Genomic DNA, 20,775 nt, shown 5'->3' with positions numbered 1-20,775 from the left:
TCTGCCATCCACCTCAAGATGTAGATGTAGATATCCCAACTGTATTTATTTCGAATATGTCTCATACCCATGGGAGCAATGCATCGACTGGTGCAAAGCACACGGTTCATCGTGGCCGCTGCCGTGACATTCCTTGTTTATGATGGTGAACAACAGTTGGCTGTGTGTTTGTGTGTGTGTGTGTGTGTGTGTGTGTGTGTGTGTGTGTGTGTTTTTCTGCTTATTCGCGATTAAGAAACAGTTGGTTTGTTTTAAAAAAAGGTTTAGTACGTCAGTACGTCACTCAAGAGAGACAGTGAGGAAAAGGTTACTAGTACCTTCAGAGCAGGCTAAAAACCAAGGGAAATGCCGTAAATATGTTAGTGATGGTAGCATACCAAAACTGGCATGTAATCACAATGATGGACTTTGTAAAGCCTCTGAGCATTCTAATGCAGACTGTAAGCATTTCCATATAGCATTTTGTGACCACAAAACTAAGGTGGAACAAGTTTTATTTATTATAAGTTATATACAGGTACAGAAAATACAACGTGTTAGGGAGAAACAGAATGATCGAAAACTGGTATTTTCTATTTCTTACTTTATTTAGAGAGAAGGGTGGCAGGGGCAAATTAAAAGTGTGTTCAGCATTTTCTGCAGTATTTTGCAAGTGAATTGTAAACATTTTCACTGACTTTCTGCATATTATTTAAAAATCTATTCTTGCAGAGGAGACACTGGGGATAGGAAACACATTAATATTTGGACTGATGGCATCAAGGAACTGATTTGTTAACACATCCTGAGTTTCAAATGCTGTTCTGCACACTGTATATGAGAGAAAGTCGGTTAACCATTATATACAGCTAGTATCGTCGTTTAAGTTACTTGTAATAGGTGTACGCATTATGTGTTGTTGTTGTTGTTGTCTTCATTATGATAAAGAAAATTTGTCAATTCTTGACCAGCAAGTCGGGTTATGTAAGCCACACATTAGTAACTAAAAAATTGCTGTTGTTGTAATTTGGATTTGTTGTTTCATTCAGACTCACAGTTGAAAGTATTTACTGTCCCATCTACCGATCAGAGTAATGTGGAATTTATTCCTTGAAGCTAAAACGGAAAATGAAGCAGCCCACTTCTGCAAGTACCAGCTTTATTACCAAGTTTTCGCTCGTGAGTTTAACCTTGGATTTGGAACACCACGCACAGATATATGTAGTTATTGTGAGGAATGCCAGCAGAATTTGAAGTGTAAAGAGAGTGGAGAGAAACCCAAGACAATAGCTTATGAACTTCTTGTACATAAACACTGTGCAAAGAGATTTTATGAACTCATGAAAGCAATGGTAACATGTGATGATACAGCTTGTTTTGTGTTTGATATGATGAAAAACCAGCCTTTGCCTCATACAGCTTTGAGGGAGGTGTTTTTTTATCGGCACCGCTGACAGTATTATCTGAGTCTTGTTTGTCACTGTGGCATCAGGTGAAAACAAGATAAAACTGATGTGTCATTTTACAGCTGGGGAGAAAATGATGCTATGCGGGAAAGTTCACAGGTCTGCAGTGTGCTGTTTCACCATTTGTTTGAGTTCTGTACTGCAAACCCACAAATAAAGAAAATCAACCTGCATCCAGTAAAGGAGGAGAAGTTGAAAGACATTAAGTGACTTTTAAGTAAGTTAGGCATTACCGGGTGCCATCATGCAATGCCATTCTGGCAAAAGGTATTCTCACAAAGCAAAAAAGATGCAATAAATGACTCATCTGATGATTAGCTCTGAAAGATTGTATTACCTTCATGTGAACAATGTCTAAACTTAATAAATTGCATATATAATTGAGTATTAGCCTTTGCACAAACAATCCTTAAAATATTTTTACTTCCAAAATTTCTTAACTCCAAGGCATATGACGCTGTTATATTACCACTTGTAATGGTGGAGGATTTTGGAGAATCAGTGCCAGTGTCAACAATGTAGTTATGAATAAAATATGTTGTAATGATAAGTCTGTTTCAAATTAATTATCTGAAAATAAATATCATATTATAAAAATTGCTATTTCATGGATTTGAGACACTTTGGAAATAAGTTCTTCAATTCATTAATCACCAAATGTCGTGCTAAATTTGATAAATGATGTCAGTTATAATTTTTCAACATTATTAAAGTGTAGTCTGATTACTCTCAATGATCATAGATTATCAAGTGAAGCTCATGTGAAAACGATGCTCAAAATGTAACTACATTGTGTGTGATGTGTCCATTGTTGATTTGTCAAGTTTTGGTTGCAGGATGGATTCATACCAGTGGACCGCATCAAACAGGGGATGAAGGTGGAAGTACAGGATAGGATAAACCCTTATCTGTTATGGGTAGCAACGGTGAGATTTTATGATGTTTCAATTCTATATACTTTTTATTTTCATTTGGTCATTCTTTTAAGATTATCATCATTTTAATCATTTTGGAGGCAAAAATACTCCTTTAAGGAACATATATTTCTCCAAGCATGACTGCTAATTCTTTTACATTATGAAATGTTTTCACATAAACAGTCTGCTTTGCAAAACAGGAGCTGACTGTTGCAAACTGTGCATTTAAGTATTTACTCTTCATCAATTATTGTCAATGTGCAATAAACAAAGGATTCTTTCAGAATGTACTATATATTCTCATAGGATTTGTTGGTATCATGCATTTATTTGAAGGAACAGCTTCATCCATTCAAAAGATACAAAATGGAGAAACAGTCTGTATGTGAAAAGCACCCCCTCATCCACCATTTGTTAATGTCTGTGTTACACTACAGCACACATTTTCAAAAGACTTTTCAAGAAGTGAATTGAAGTAATTAAATAGTGAATGTTTTCTGTTGGCACACTCATAGTTTCAGAAAAATAACAAAGGTTTGTTTACCTTACTAAAAACTTGTAATTTAAAGTACATGATTTTGAAGTGATTCAGAATATTTATCTGTTCCAAAAGCCTGATTTGGTTTTCCTTGGTTTTACCAAATCATTCTAAGCTTATACCAGGGCAGTTGTTAACTACAAGCCATAGCTGTTGCCGTCCTTATTTTCCCACATGTGTATCTGAAGTTAACATTTCACATACTAATATCATTATGTGTATTTAATTATTATTCATTACATTTAACTGAATGTTCCATGATCGCATTCAGTAATGTTACAGTGTTCCTGTAGAGTAAAAAATGGTATTAAAAAGCATGATATTTATTTAGCAAAAACTTAAACTTTGGGTTCTGCCTTACAGCAGGTCTTGTCATGGGTGAAGCCTTGTCAGAGAGGTCTACCGCATGAGCGTCTAGGGAAGTGATTCCTGTGGTGGTTTCCCATTGTTTAGCAAAAGATGAGCTGAAAAGTGTTAACTTTGTCTTCTTGTCTTTGTGACCAAAATCTAGATCTGCTACAGTAAACACAAGTTGAGACTGCTGTACCTTCTTTCACCATTTCTTACCTGTTAAAGGTAAAGAATATTGCTCCTCATCAACTTCACCAACTTTCGATGAATTTCTGTTGATGATAAACCATCCAAAACGTAGAATTTTATGATTACACAAAGTCCGTTTTATCTGTCATAATGAAATATACAAACTTGACTACCTTTAAAAGCCATTTGAGCAAAACTGTATTGTGCTAATCAAGTTGACAATTGAGTTTTGTTGTTCTGTAACAAGTACCAATAAAACAAAAACAAAGTTATATTGATTCCAACACTATATCTGTGGCAGCCTGAGAACTTCCCCTGTACTATCATATTACCGTGATATTGAAATGTTCCTCCTTTACTTTATATAAACACTGTAGGTGTTGTAGCAGTTTTCTGTTTATTGTCTGTTTTTTTTTGTCTATTTATTCTCTTTACCTTCATTTTCTATTCAGTCCTTTTGACCAGTGAGCACCACTCTCACTACCCATACTGAATGTTCTCATGTTCATTTCCTTCCTTAGAGTTCAATAATTTCATTCTTTAATCATTTTTAATTTTGTGGTGTATAATTACACTGTCATTTGCATCTATAGTCTTATTATGTGTACTTCTACAGCTCACATTTCTTCTTTCCTGTTACCTTGGCATATTCCCCTCTGTATACATTTGCTGTTATTGTGATTGTAGCTCACAAATCTTTACAAAGCTATAGTACTCGGAATGCACAGCTGCATTTTCAGTTGAACTTTTCGCCTGTCAAATTCAGTTTAAGTTTGATGGAGAGAGAGATACATTTTTCTTTTTATTTTATTTATTTATTTAGTGTCCCAAATTTTTACTGGCGTTATACTAGAACAAATAGAAAAAGTACTGGTGAACATATGTCCATAAACAAATAGATGTTGAAAAATAGAGCGATCATTCTGTCATATGAAAGCTATTTATTGGCACTACAGGAAGTGCTCAGTGTGATTAGCACTCATTCTTAACCATCCTTCAGCCCTCCTCAAAGAGTAGCTCAGCTGTACCAACACATCTCTTTGCATTCGGATATGGTCACATCTGCGGGAAACACACTCCTGTAATGTGTGCATGTTTTAGATGGCTGTGAGATACACAAATACCTTCAAATGTACACATGATAGAAATCTAATTGTGTGTTAGGTACCATTTTACAAGGAGTAGAAAATGGTATGGTGCCCCATTGTGCATAACCCATATTCATTGTCTTTCTGCAAGTGTAACTTTCACCAGTACCACAGGTAACATACTGTGATAAATTGGTGATAAATGGCACCTGATTGTTTGTCTGGTAAAGTGTAAGGCTCTGTGAGTCTGTGATCCACAATTCCTGCTCACAGGTTGCTACTAGAGTGAGCCAATGCCTTGCATCTATGATCTTTCAAGGATTTGCGTCTGTCCCCATGTGGCTCTTGTGGTAATTTATTATCCTACTGTGTGTGAATCCTGCTTGATCCATAAATAAATTGTATGTTATGAACTATAATTCGGTATTGTCGTCTTCTGCCGCCTGAGAGCTTGCATATTCTGTAAGTGATATGGGTAAAGTAACTACTCGTGCAGAACTGACTGTGCAAGACCATCGTTTTTGCTTTCACTGGCTCCAATTGTTCTCATATTCTTTTCAGGGTCACCTTTTAATTCACTGTTCGATATCTGGTGTGCACACTGTACAAAGTCTACTGTGATCCCGTGTCCTTGATATGAATGTTTGCAGGTCGCTAGAACAGTCTACCCAACAATTTTTTCATACAGGATGCAGCACTGATGATATGGTTTGGCATACATGGCAGGTGCCTCGCGGTTAATACTCTTGGCTAAACCAAAGCAGAATTCTGTATTTACCATTTTCTGTTTGGATTACGAGGACTGCACTTCACTGTTTACATTTTTCACACTCCATGCAATCACTAAGTTTGTCGTGATGACAGAACAACCTCAAAACAAAACATACAGAATAGCGCACATAGCAGACAGTTGTAAGTGTTGTGTCTTACAATAGCATCACAGTCAGAAGACTAAGTGCAGAGACAAAGATGACGACTAAGAAAGGAGCAACTTTGGAAAAGTTAAAGACCATAACTGCAGATTTTAAGTTTACTTCTGCTCACAGAATGACAGTAAATTGTGACTGTGTGTGTGTGTGTGTGTGTGTGTGTGTGTGTGTGTGTGTGTGTGTGTGATTAAACTATAAATCATGTTATGTATTCACTAATGCACATCTGTCACACCAAATTTCTGCACATTCCATTGTTTGCGTAAGGTGAGTGTATCATTTTATTAATGTGTGTTATAATGATTTCAGATTGTTGAGAATGTGGGAGGTCGCCTGCTACTTCGTTATGATACACCAGACTCAAACTTCCCTGACTTCTGGCTATTCTACAGCTCTCCTCGACTCTTCCGTATGGGTTTTGCTGAAGAGAATGGTAAGTATTAGTAATAAGATTTTTTGTGGTGGTCAAACCTACACACAAAACTGCATATGTGAACACATTGTAGTTAAACCCCAATGCTTTTATTACTGTAGTATCACTTACAACGCTGATATTGATTTACAGAAAGTGTGATTCACTTATGTAAGTACAAAACACATTCCTTACACAAAATAATAAACACTTAACAATTTTGTAATTATATACAGTGTAAGAAATCCAGGTTATGTTATTTTACCGTATTGATTATGTAAGATTTGTTGTTCTGCCTTCAACAAAATACTTTACTTGTTTATAGGGTGTAGAAAAATTTCCTCTACCAGCAGCATCCACTATGGATAATATTCACTTTATTTGTTTTACACTCTCTAATTGCACTAAGACCATGCCATCAGCAGTGGGTTTTTAATTACATGTGCAATTTGCGTGGTTATTGTGCTTCTAGTTTATGTCTTCACCAAGCACAAAAAAGTAGCTACAAAGTCAACAGCTATTTTTTGTTTCAATCATCTGTGGCCTATCTGTCATAATCTATTATCTGATTTGGACCTGGACTGCCACTAATATACAGGGCTATTACAAATGATTGAAGCGATTTCATAAATTCACTGTAGCTCCATTCATTGACATACGGTCACGACACACTACAGATACGTAGAAAAACTCATAAAGTTTTGTTCGGCTGAAGCCGCACTTCAGGTTTCTGCCACGCAGTGAGACAAAATGGCGACAGGAGCCGAGAAAGCGTATGTCGTGCTTGAAATGCACTCACATCAGTCAGTCATAACAGTGCAACGACACTTCAGGACGGAGTTCAACAAAGATCCACCAACTGCTAACTCCATTCAGCGATGGTATGCACAGTTTAAAGCTTCTGGATGCCTCTGTAAGGGGAAATCAACGGGTCGGCCTGCAGTGAGCGAAGAACGGTTGAACGGGTGCGGGCAAGTTTCACGCGTAGCCCACGGAAGTCGACGAATAAAGCAAGCAGGGAGCTAAACGTACCACGGCCGACGATTTGGAAAATCTTACGGAAAAGGCTAAAGCAGAAGCCTTACCGTTTACAATTGCTACAAGCCCTGACACCCGATGACAAAGTCAAACGCTTTGAATTTTTGGCGCGGTTGCAACAGCTCATGGAAGAGGATGCGTTCAGTGTGAAACTTGTTTTCAGTGATGAAGCAACATTTTTTCTTAATGGTGAAGTGAACAGACACAATGTGCGAATCTGGGCAGTAGAGAATCCTCACGCATTTGTGCAGCAAATTCGCAATTCACCAAAAGTTAACGTGTTTTGTGCAATCTCACGGTTTAAAGTTTACGGCCCCTTTTTCTTCTGCGAAAAAAACGTTACAGGACACGGGTATCTGGACATGCTGGAAAATTGGCTCATGCCACAACTGGAGACCGACAGCGCCGACTTCATCTTTCAACAGGATGGTGCTCCACCGCACTTCCATCATGATGTTCGGCATTTCTTAAACAGGAGATTGGAAAACCGATGGATCGGTCGTGGTGGAGATCATGATCAGCAATTCATGTCATGGCCTCCACGCTCTCCCGACTTAACCCCATGCGATTTCTTTCTGTGGGGTTATGTGAAAGATTCAGTGTTTAAACGTCCTCTACCAAGAAACGTGCCAGAACTGCGAGCTCGCATCAACGATGCTTTCGAACTCATTGATGGGGACATGCTGCGCCGAGTGTGGGAGGAACTTGATTATCGGCTTGATGTGTGTGCAAAGCATTGTGAAAATATCTCGAATAATAAAGTTATTGTAGAGCCGTGAAATCGCTTCAATCATTTGTAATAACCCTGTACAGAGTTTCTCTGGTTGAGTCGTCACAAACATAAGGAGTGAGGTATTCATTCAGCCATAAAAACTTCAAACACAAACTCAATATCATATCTGTTTGATAACTCTTACTCCATAGAAGGATTTCTAAATGTGTGTGTGTGTGATACGGAAGGAAAAAAAAAAAACTGTAGCATAAGACAATCATGTAATTGGTTAGCATGGTGCTATTTTTCACTTAAAAAAATATACTTCAATTATAAATCTTATCCCTTCCACATATGATACCTTAAATTTGCAAATAACTGACTGTGTGCAATCATGCTCCTTCCTCATAATCTGCTTTCTTAAATTTTGATTAGTGGACAGGTTTTATCTACAATCTTTGTATTGTGTTCCGTGTAATAGTATTTGTGTTCCACTTACTGATTTGTTTCACACCCAAGCAACTTGTTTGCTTATACAAATCTATGCACACATATACCATAAATATGTAAAAATAAATAAGTTGTTGTTTGGTATTTAATAGTTGAGCCTTTGACAAAATTGAAGGTATCTGCTCTGACAACAGCAAGCCACAGGGATAAAATATCCAGAGGAAAAAATATATAATGAAACTGGGATTATTTCTGTGGGAAATCCTGAGTGAGGCATTGCTTTGGGAATGAGGTGAGAGGAACATTAGTGCTGAAAAGTTTGGATATTTTTATATGTGTTGTGACAGTATGTTTTCACAACAAGAAACTTCTATTTTATTAAGTTCAGTCTTTCCCATGTCTTATTATTCTGCTTTACTACATAGTTAAGAATGGGTGAACTATTAAAATCAAGCAAGCATGAATTCAGCCAAACTGAATGAGCCTAACAAGATGCACATACTAGGACTAGATAGAGTGAATCAGGGTGACAATTTCATGACACCTCTACGCAGTGTCTTGTTAGAAATTGGCCTAAGAAATTGAAACCAATAACTTTTTGGAATATGGCGTCTCAAGGACATATTGTAGTATTTGCTGTGAACAGAAAATCCTAACATAAAGTTATTTATGTGAATGAAAGATTTGACTGTGCTCTTCTAAAAAGCCAATATCCACTTCTTATATATGTTGTCAGTTATTTTAAAAAGATGGGACTTTTTATTGATTGCACAACAGTTTAGACAAGCAAAAATAAGTTTCGGTGTTACTTTTTCTCAGTTTTTGTGATATTTTTTTCATATTTTGATGTTATTTTCTGCTAGTTTTGGTGTTATTTTCTGTCAGTTTTGGCATTATTTTATGCTGACTTTAGTATTAATTTCTGATAGCTGATTTTTGAAGTATTGTATGTACCTACTTTTGTCTTATTCCATTGTTTCTCATTGTCACATTGAAAATGAAAATATACCTATCAGTTACATTATATTTATGAACACTGCAGGTCACATTTATTGACATTATTAAAATAGAAATAATTTATATTAAACCCATTAAATCTAATCAGTTACAGAAAAGTAGCTTTTCAACTGTACAGCCTTGAAAATTTTTCCAAGAAATGGCATTGTCATAACTTCAAAGTTCTCTTCTGAGACTCCATGCCACTGTTTAATCAGCACTTCACAGTAGTGTGAAAACAACTTCCCAGAGTCAAAATTTGAGCATGGCAGACAACTTACTTTCAGCTCAACACGAGACATATTCACATATCCTGCTGGCATGGAAAGTTGCTTTTGTACTAAATTATGTAGGAATAGGATAGTTAACATGGCTGAGATCAGCCTTTCTGTGTACACATAATACTCTTCACTATGTCAGCATTAACAGAGTTCATTATCATTCTGTGGTGGAATGTGAACACACAGTTCATAATGGATCTGTGACCATAAGATTTGTTAGCCTAGTTTCAACATGCAACCCTGTGCATTTCAGTGTTTCGTTCATTTCTGTCTGAAGAATTTCTCTCTTCATATTTATCAAAAAGTTAACTATTTTAATCATTAGAATTTCATTTCCCACAATAATGAAGCAATCTTCACTATTATCTTGGAATACAGGTATTTTTTTATCCGGCAACAGATTTCCTGATATTTTTGCTTGACAAATCGTACCAAAACTAATGTGGTTTTGTGTGGTGCATCACTTAAACTGCATACTTTTGTAGTACATAAGTTTAAATCACCAAGCATGCCACTTTATCTGCAGAAATATGTAAATAAACATTGTGTCCACTCATTTTGCTTCCGTGTACTGATCACAGCACAGGAGACACAATGTCGTGCATAAGTGTTTCTGACCATGAAACAGAAGTTTGTATTGAATATTGTTTTAGCTATTTTGTGAATAAAGTTTGTGGTGACAGCATGAACTATTGCATAGGTTGGACCCTAGGTTAGGATGAAAAGCATCAGACATTATACTGATTTACATGTTTGCAAAAGTAAAGGGCTGTATTTGGTGCTCTTCATATTCATACTTCCATACTATGAAAATATTAGTTTATTTGATGATTTGTATTAAAGGTCTCTCAGTAGATCACAATTTTTTTGTACGATAGGTTGTGCAAAAGAGTTGGGTAGTGTCAGGCCGGCAGCTAAAACTGCTACTGGAATGTAGTTCATTTGAAACCACATCAAGACTCATAGTTCTTTAAGCAAGAAATTGACTGATATTTTAAGATCTGCCCATCCACGTCAATGTTATTCATCAAGCAGAATTATAAGTATACAGTTGTGTTGCTTCTGGGGTTGCTCCCAGCATGAAAGATTAGATCCCCAAATCACAAGCTAATAATCTTTTCTTTCTACAGGCCTTGGCAGTTAATTTGTTTGAAAATGGGCTACCATACTATATGATAATACTAGAACTAAAAATAAAATAATACACAGGACAAATATTGATGTTTGCGACAGAGTAAAGGGAAGGAAGGAGAAAGTAAAAGAAGAAGAGAGAGACAAGGGGTGAAGACTGGAAAGAGTGCAGGGGCAAGTAGAGGATAGGAACTAGCAGTGACTGAGACATAGAGCTGAATGACTAAATGATATGTTGGAAGAACTGTCACAGACTGCATAACCCAGAGGGAATGATGCTTGGAGAAAATGTCCAAAAGGCTTTAGGTTGTGAAGGACTTACTGAAATTAACCACCAAATGTCAATTAATGTTCCCTGTAACTGAGCGGCTGAGATTATCCTTCGGCCATTGTTGCACTATACTGTTTGGATTTGTTGCTCAACTGTCGTATACACACAGTTAGATGTACAGTTCTAACAAAGTTTGTATATGACATGATTTCATCAGAAAATCACACTACTCCTGATCAAATACTACTTTTTCTACATCTTCAGCTGTAATTCTTGCAAATTTAGTTTACAATTTCCTGTTATCCTGATCCAGACTGAGGAGATAGGTATTACCTATGTAGCTACATACATCAACATCTGATTTAATTCATTTATTAAAAATTAATAGAAATACTCAGATATTTTTGAAGGGTTAGGAAGGGATTTATAGGTATGTGAACTACCAGCTGTGACACCAAGTTCTTATTTTATAATTGTCCGCATTGCCTTTGTTTTATTTGTATGATTCAATATGAATTTTTTGTGTGCCATTTCTTTTCCTGCTCTTGCTACTATTTTAAAATATAGCTTTATACTGTCTGACATAGTTTATAAAGTCTACATTTATTTTACTTTTCAGTTCATTGTGTGTCTACTTCTAACACTTGACACTTTAGTAGTACCAGCAGTTTTTCATTTTAGACTGTCTGTTATTTGTAATGACATACTATAAGAAATAATATTTGGTTTAACCCTTCAGAAAACTGTCAACAAATATATCATAGTTTTTAGAACTAGAATATAATCACCCATTGGCCAGTTTACTTCTTCATGTCTGAAACACAAAAAGTTTTTTTATTCTTCACTGAAGCTTCGTGTAGTGAATTTGTATTTGTAATGCATGGTTTATTTATTTTTGTTAGCTTCAAAAACAATGCAGGATGATTGGACATTCCCAGGTCAATGCAAAATTTTCTTGTACAATCAAATGTGAAATTTGTCAGAATGTTATCTGCACAGATTGCAGTTTGCTTGCTCTCTCTTGAATATTTTTTGAACTAAGCTTGAATCACATTGATAAATTGTGTGTTGATTGGCTGGATTCATTTATTATATTAATGTTAAAATCAGCAGCTGTCATAATCGTTTACTTTTTCTCTTTGGTTTGTATCTGTAACAGATTCCCAAGTTTAAATGTAAATATTTTTATTACTTATTTACCTGGGATTTATGTATCGAAATCATCAGAATATTTTGTCCCTCTAAGTCTTGACACAATCTTGCAAATATGTCCTCATCATTCAAAAAATTCATCATCACTTAGCATATACATTAAAGAATTTTTTATCAGTGTGCAGGAATGCCCATAAGTTCCGTTACTTCTACAAAAGCTACTAACTACAATGTAGTTGTCTGATTTATTATGGAGTTTAGTGAAAGTATTTTGCTAGTCAATGTTCATTTAGGCAGAGTGTAGGGAAGCAGCTTAATCACGCCCCACAAGAGGACTATAACATTTCTCTATTCTGTCAGAAAAATTTGTACGCAGTCATTTTTTGTCCCTTTGCCATTAAGAAGGATTTTATGTAAGCTGTTTGTGTTTCAATGTATCCAAATTATGCTTTTACTTTTACCATAGCTTGAAGAAAATTCTTTCTTACAGTTCTTTTGCTTATTATTCCTTAAGCCATTGGCACACAGACTGAGCTTTTGAATGTCGACTTTGAGCATACTGAATTCAACATGTTGCTGAATCCTCAGAAATGATACAACTTGTGCAGACGGTATGTGTGCCTCAATGTGGTAAATGCGATCACAGCATACTTCAGCTGCAGTTGTCGGTTAAACCTGGCTCACAAATCACACTGTTTATAAAATGGATGGCCATAAACTTCCAACATTAGCTCTATTAAAATGCATGTTTCATTCATTGTCCATATGCTAGTCATGCTGTTCTATCTGAAGTGTACATAAATAAAAACTTCAGTATCCATTAACATGTTATACGACAAAAAGAAAGTTCTATGTCTAGTCAGTAAGGATGTTGTTGTTGTGGTCTTCAGTCCTGAGACTGGTTTGATGCAGCTCTCCGTGCTACTCTATCCTGTGCAAGCTTCTTCATCTCCCAGTACTTACTGCAACCTACATCCTTCTACATCTACATCTACATCCATACTCCGCAAGCCACCTGACGGTGTGTGGCGGAGGGTACCCTGAGTACCTCTATCGGTTCTCCCTTCTATTCCAGTCTCGTATTGTTCGTGGAAAGGAGGATTGTCGGTATGCCTCTGTTGGGCTCTAATCTCTCTGATTTTATCCTCATGGTCTCTTCGCGAGATATACGTACGAGGGAGCAATATACTGCTTGACTCCTTGGTGAAGGTATGTTCTCGAAACTTCAACAAAAGCCCGTACCGAGCTACTGAGTGTCTCTCCTGCAGAGTCTTCCGCTGGAGTTTATCTGTCATCTCCGTAACGCTTTCGCGATTACTAAATGATCCTGTAACGAAGCGCGCTGCTCTCCGTTTGATCTTCTCTCTCTCTTCTATCAACCCTATCTGGTACAGATCCCACACTGCTGAGCAGTATTCAAGCAATGGGCAAACAAGTGTACTGTATCCTACTTCCTTTGTTTTTGGATTGCATTTCCTTAGGATTCTTCCAATGAATCTCAGTCTGGCATCTGCTTTACCGACGATCAACCATTATATGATCATTCCATTTTAAATCAGTCCTAATGCGTACTTCCAGATAATTTATGGAATTAACTGCTTCCAGTTGCTGACCTGCTATATTGTAGCTAAATGATAAGGGATCTTTCTTTCTATGTATTCGCAGCACATTACACTTGTCTACATTGATTCAATTGCCATTCCCTGCACCGTGCGTCCATTTGTTGCAGATCCTCCTGCATTTCAGTACAATTTTCCATTGTTACAACCTCACAATATACTACAGCATCATCCGCAAAAAGCCTCATTGAACTTCCGATGTTTTCCAGAAGGTCATTTATATATATTGTGAATAGCAATGGTCCTACGACACTCCCCTGCGGCACACCTGAAATCTCTCTTACTTCCGAAGACTTCTCTCCATTGAGAGTGACATGCTGAATTCTGTTATCTAGGAACTCTTCAATCCAATCACACAATTGGTCTGATAGTCCATATGCTCTTACTTTGTTCATTAAATGACTGTGGGGAACTGTATCGAACGTCTTGCGGAAGTCAAGAAACACAGCATATGCCTGTGAACCCGTGTCTATGGCCCTCTGAGTCTAGTGGACAAATAGCGCGAGCTGGGTTTCACACGATAGTCTTTTTCGAAACCCATGCTGATTCCTACAGAGTAGATTTCTAGTCTCCAGAAAAGTCATTATACTCGAACATAATACGTGTTCCAAAATTCTACAACTGACAGACATTACAGATATAGGTCTATAGTTCTGCACATCTGTTCGACGTCCCTTCTTGAAAACGGGGATGACCTGTGCCCTTGTCCAATCCTTTGGAACGCTACACTCTTCTAGAGACCTACAGTACACCGCTGCAAGAAGGGGGGCAAGTTGCTTCGCGTACTCTGTGTAATCGAACTGGTATCCCATTAGGTCCAGCGGCCTTTCCTCTTTTGAGCAATTTTAATTGTTTCCCTATCCCTCTGTCGTCTGTTTCGATATCTACCATTTTATCATCTGTGCGACAATCTAGAGAAGGAACTAGAGTGCAGTCTTCCTCTGTGAAACAGCTTTGGAAAAAGACATTTAGTATTTCGGCCTTTAGTCTGTCATCCTCTGTTTCAGTACCATTTTGGTCACAGAGTGTCTGGACATTTTGTTTTGATCCACCTACAGCTTTGACATAAGACCAAAATTTCTTAGGATTTTCTGCCAAGTCAGTACATAGAACTTTACTTTCGAAATCATTGAACGCCTCTCGCATAGCCCTCCTCACACTACATTTCGCTTCGCGTAATTTTTGTTTGTCTGCTAGTCTTTGGCTATGTTTATGTTTGTTGTGAAGTTCCCTTTGTTTCCGCTTCTGAATCTGCTTAGTGTTTTCATCTCTTGGACTCCCTCTACGATTTTTACCCTCCACACTGCCCTCCAATGCTAAATTTGTGATCCCTTGATGCCTCAGAACATGTCCTACCAACCAATCCCTTCTTCTAGTCAAGTTGCGCCACAAATTCCTCTTCTCCCCAATTCTATTCAGTACCTCCTCATTAGTTACGTGATCTACCCATCTAATCTTCAGTGTTATTCTGTAGCTCTACATTTCGAAAGCTTCTATTCTCTTCTTGTCTAAACTATTTATTGTCCATGTTTCACTTCCATACATTGCTACAATCCATACAAATACTTTCAGAAACGACTTCGTGACACTTAAATCTATAATAGATGTTAACAAATTTCTCTTCTTCAGAAACACTTTCCTTGCTATTGCTAGTCTACATTTTATATCCTCTCTACTTCGACAATCATCAGTTATTTTGCTCCCAAAATAGTGAAGCTCATCTACTACTTTTAAGTGTGTCATTTCCTAATCAAATTCCCTCAGCATCACGCAACTTAATTCGACTACAATCCATTATCCTCATTTTGCTTTTGTTGATGTTCATCTTATATCCTCCTTTCAAGACACTGTCCATTCCATTCAACTGCTCTTCCAGGTCGTTTGCTGCCTCTGGCAGAATTATAATGTCATCGGCGAAGCTCCAAGTTTTTATTTCTTCTCCATGGATTTTAATTCCTATTCCGAATTTTTCTTTTGTTTCCTTTACTGCTAGCTCAACATACACATTGAATAACATCGGGGAGAGGCTACAACCCTGTCTCACTCCCTTCTCAACCACTGCTTCCCTTTCTTGCCACTTGACTCTTTATAACTGCCTTGTGATTTCTGTACAAATTGTAAATAGCCTTTCGCTCCCTGTATTTTCCATGCCACCTTTAGAATTTGAAAGAGAGTACTCCAGTCAACATTGTCAAAAGCTTTCTCTAAGTCTACAAATGCTAGAAACATAGGTTTGCCTTTTCTTAATCTAGCTTCTAAGATAAGTCGTAGGGTCAGTATTGCCTCACATGTCCTAATATTTCTACGGAATCCAAACTGATCTTCCCCGATGTCAGCTTCTACCAGTTTTTCCATTCGTCTGTAAAGAATTCGCGTTAGTATTTTGCAGCTGTGACTTATTAAACTGATAGTTTGGTAATTTTCACATCTGTCAACACCGGCTTTCTTTGGAATTGGAATTATTATATTCTTCTTGAAGTCTGAGGTTATTTCGCCTGTCTCACGCATCTTGCTCACCAGATGGTAGAGTTTTGTCAGCTCTGGCTCTCCCAAGGCCGTCAGTAGTTCTAATGGAATGTTGTCTACTCCCGGGGCCTTGTTTTGACTCAGGTCTTTCAGTGCTCTGTCAAACTCTTCATGCAATATCATATCTCCAAAATTTCATCTTCATCTACACTATCTTCCATCTCCATAATACTGCCCTCAAGTACATCACCCTTGTATAGACCCTCTATACACTCCTTCCACCTTTCTACTTTCCCTTCTGTGCTTAGTACTGGTTTTCCATTTGAGCTCTTGGATACACCACTGGTTGGTGATAGAAGGACCCAATTATTTTATGCCCACCTTTGATACTGAGTCTTGCCCAAACATTCTCACATGCAGCTTCAATTTCTGTCCTGGTGGAGTTGAGTTTCTTGTCTACTGCAACAAGTACAACACCTACATTTCTCACTGGCTAGCCTTTTGATACACACTTAAATTTTCGCCAAAAATATCACTGCTATCAATTTTGGGTTTCAATCAGCTTTCTGTACCTAGTATTATGTGAGCCCCTGGCAAGGGGCCCTCACGAGGTACTATCACCCGGGCCAGGTGAACCAAGGTTTTTTAATGAGGTGTTACTCCTTCCCTTCCTCCTTTCTCAACCGGGCTTGGGACCGGCTATGGCAGAGTTTCTGTTTTTATTATTGTTTATAATTTTGCACATAACCATTCTCCTGAAATTTGGAGACCCTAATCTGTTGAAAAATCGACCATCTTGTGCTGTTATCAACTTATTAGAATCTACAGATTTTTTTACAGCCTATTTTTTTGTTTTGGAGAATGGCAGTTTATGCTGTTTCTATGTCTATCGCTCTGATCTTCTATGGATGATGTCACTTGCTACTGCTCATGATGCTATATATGTGTTTTTCACTGTTTGGATCACATTTCTTGTTTTATTGGTGATGTCTTCTTCACTGCAGCTTTGAAATGAATTTATTCCCACATGTACAAAAAATATGCTTTGTAGTTAGTGTTATAATTAGGACTTTTTGCTTGGCTTCATTTTGCTCCCAAGACTTTTTCAAATGCTTGTTTAGTTGATGAGTCTGCAACTCTGGGCAAACATCAGTTGTGCAACTCAGAACTACTATATTCTGAAGCATAGACTCATTAGTTATTAGAAAATCCTTTTTGACCCTTTCTTTAGGACTGTGTGCATTGTTTTTGCACTTTGTGTTGATCCATTTATATTTTCCAGTTGGTTTAGCATGTTGTTTATGCCAACCTGAAGTGTTTTATTGAAATTTGTTATATAACACATACAGCCATTTTGTGCTCACTTTTGTCATTGTATCAGTAGTTTCTTCAGCACCATAATTCTTTTGCTCATCAGTGCTGCATTTTCCTCTTTCAAGAGCGCTATTTCATCTTTTTAAGTGCCTCAGTGTATGTGTTCAGAAATTTGACAGTTTTATTTTTGAAGTTCACTTTATTAATCACCTCTACACATTTGTCATGCTCACACAGAACATGACCAAGGAAACTTGTCATTTTCAAATTGACCTTCATGTACTTCTCTTGAAGCCAGAAGCTACACTTCAAGCATAATATATCTTTATACACTCGTTTTTCACATACCTTACATGCTTAACTAATAAATGTACTGTCAGTGCCATCATCCATCATGTTTCCTGAAGTTCTTAATAAAAGAGAACTTTAGGATATGTAGCACTAGTCAAGGTATACTTTACCAAAAACAGATGTTAAAGTTAATTTTGTCTGCACTTGTAGTAATTAGTTATCACCAAACTAATAAAAATTTCCACTTGTACAACCTAAAAAGAACATTTTAAAATTAAGAGTGAAACAGTTACCTTTAAAAAGATGCTGCCTCCTGAATTAAAGTTAACAGTTGCTTTCTTGTCTACTACTGCTTGCTTAATATTAACTGACGGCATGGAATTCAGATAGTCAAGTTTGAGATTCCAGAAGTATTTGTTAGGAAGAATCGGGAGATGATGCTTGAAGTAAGGAAGTCTTAACATCCTGGAAAAGATCTTTTTGGAAAGAGGAGAAGGATCCCCATTTCGGCTTAGGAATGTTCATCCTCGGTTTTTACTCACTGTGTTGTTTGTGCATCAGATGAAGTGGTTTTTCCGGTTGAGGCTTCCACTGAGTGAAAGGAAATCTTGAACTAGGACAGGCTTATGGAATTTGGTTTTCAGCATATGCTAAAAACAAATATTAATAAAGTACAAAAGAAGGAGTACAGTCTTTTTTAGTGGTGTGTGTGTGTGTGTGTGTGTGTGTGTGTGTGTGTGTGTGTGTGTGTGTGTGTGTGTTTGTTTTCTATATACACATATACTCATCTCTGTATACGTGCATTTCTGCATATGTTCTCCATTAAGCAGTCACTTTATCTCTTGTCATCTGCATATTGTGTCAAGGATGTTTTGCGGTTTACTGTAACCACAGCTGTGTACTTGTACTGACACTTCACGTACAACTGCAGGCTCACCTTGGAGATTGCGTTGGCCTAAAACAGACTCTCAGCAACAGCAGCAGCACCGTAGTAGTGAAGAATGGCATGCTATTCTGGAAATGTCAAGACTGGAAGACCAGCGGATGCCTCTGCCACCTGACCTCTTGCAGGTACTAAAGGGCACATTTATGAATATACACTTTGAACTAAGTAGCCAAGAAATTTAAAAAGTAAAATTTGTAACAGGCACTCTCAGGAATAGTGATTGCACTCTAACTGTATTTTACATTCCATATATCCTAACTGTGGTGTGTGCACCATAAGACCTTCGGTACGCACACCATCAGATTATTTGACTTGTCGCTCTAACGAAGTAGGCGAGTGTCAGCAATATGTCTCGTGGTCTTATCGTGGCGTGTTTATCTTCTGCCGTTAGGTCAGACGATAGAAATTCCACTTGCACGCTTAGACTAGCAGATTGACGGTGACCAACTTTAAACAGAACTTGATTAATTTTCACACACATTTATTAAAATAATAACAAGCATGAACCTTACGTAACTTGATTCTGGATGCTATTTACAGTTGACAATCTGAAGTTCCTTTGGTCTTGGTACGTTAATCTTATTCTCACATATCTCTGATACTTGACAAAGTGTCTATACATTTATCTTCATGTACAGGAATATGATAATCTTACTAGGCGCAGACTGAAACTTGACTATAGACTGGTACGGACTAATGCAGACTCGTACAGACTGGTGCAGACAAATGCAGACTGACTAATCGGAGGTCTGTACTCTCGTTATAATACCTCCCACGTTCAGGTATCACTGTGCGAGTGCGATCCGCGAGGAGAAAAGGTTCTACGTTAGCAGCAATCTCATTGGCTGCGTTACATATTAATGCGCGGATCAGCAGAAGCAGAATTTGGTCCATCTCTAAGGCACCGCCATCTCATAGTGCGGAGACGGACGAGCGCTGCGCCTGCACTGTTGTGCTTAGCGGGGCGCGCTCTAGTGGGAAAGTTGTGTACCCGCTAACTACGCAGAACTATGTACACAACACTAACAAAAGCTAATAAGAGCAAAATTGTTGTGGTATTGTGAGCAACTTCTTGCTGGAGAGTTACATCTCTGTAACTGTCATTTGGTTGGTGTGGCTGTGGGATTACGAGATTATCGTTTTCAGTATTTAATACAGATCATGTGTTTGTTTCTGAATCACAACTGACAGCTACCTATTACTAGTCATACTCACCTGATATGGCCTCCTTGCCATATCATCTGTTTCACTTTTTTGCATCAAACAGTACATTTAACACTTTGGGTCCTGAACCATAGTGCATAAACCTCTACTGAAAGGCCTCTTTGTTTTTAATGGTTTCTGTTATAGCAACAAAAAAACAGCTGCCAACATAAGTAACTTAGAGGTAGATATCTTCAGAGTAGTGAAGCGGTTTAAATCACTTACTAGAAGCAAGTCTTCCAGTCCAGACTGTATACCAGTTAGGTTCCTTTCTCCATACTTAAGTCACAAACAATTGCTCGCTCAACAAAAGATCCATACCCAAAGACTGGAAAGTTGCATAGGTCACACCAATATTCATGATGAACGTCGATATGCAGCATGATTTTAGAACGTATATTGTATTTGAACATTATGAATTACCTTGAAGAGAATGGTCTATCGACACACAGTGAATACGGATTTAGAAAACATCGTTCTTTTGAAACACAACTAGCTCTTTAAACACACAAAGTGTTGAGTGCTATTCACAAGGGATTTCAAATTGATTCCATATTTCTAGATTTCCAGTAGGCTTTTGACACTGTACCACACAACTGGCTTGTAGTGAAATTGTGTGCTTATGGAATATCGTCTCAGTTATGTGACTGGATTCAAGATTTCCTGTCAGAGAGGTCACATTTTGTATTAGTTGACGGACAGTCACCAAATACAACAGAGGTGATTTCTGGCGTTCCTAAAGCAACTACCTACACTACGCTTGTCCATGCTCTTTTGAAGTACTGCTGCGCAGTCTAGTATTCGTACCATATAGACTTAACGGAGTACATCGAGAAAGTTCAGAGAAGAACAGCACATTTTGTATTATCACAAAATAGGGAGAAAGTGTCAGTGACATGATGCAGGATTTGGAGTGGAGATCAGTAAAACAAAGGCATTTGTTCTTGTAGCGGAATATTCACACAACATTTCAATCACAAACTTTCTCCTCTGAATGCGAAAATATTATGTTGATGCTGACCTACATAGGGAGAAA

At 37.6% G+C, this 20,775-nt stretch overlaps 1 protein-coding gene across 1 annotated transcript in view; it reads left to right on the top strand.

Annotated features, from left to right (window-relative positions):
* LOC124615683 (scm-like with four MBT domains protein 1) overlaps positions 1–20,775 on the top strand; it is a 182,230-nt gene that overhangs the window by 53,270 nt on the left and 108,185 nt on the right. Inside the window, exons 4-6 of the mRNA XM_047143713.1 lie at positions 2,282–2,371; positions 5,767–5,890; positions 18,522–18,661. Of these exons, the coding sequence (XP_046999669.1) occupies positions 2,282–2,371; positions 5,767–5,890; positions 18,522–18,661 (354 nt within the window). The remainder of the gene's footprint in view (positions 1–2,281; positions 2,372–5,766; positions 5,891–18,521; positions 18,662–20,775) is intronic.

Source organism: Schistocerca americana, chromosome 5, assembly GCF_021461395.2.
Source record: "Schistocerca americana isolate TAMUIC-IGC-003095 chromosome 5, iqSchAmer2.1, whole genome shotgun sequence".
Taxonomy (NCBI): Eukaryota; Metazoa; Arthropoda; class Insecta; order Orthoptera; family Acrididae; genus Schistocerca; species Schistocerca americana.
Note: the sequence above shows the minus strand (reverse complement) of the source record. Positions and strands in the feature narration are given on the sequence as shown.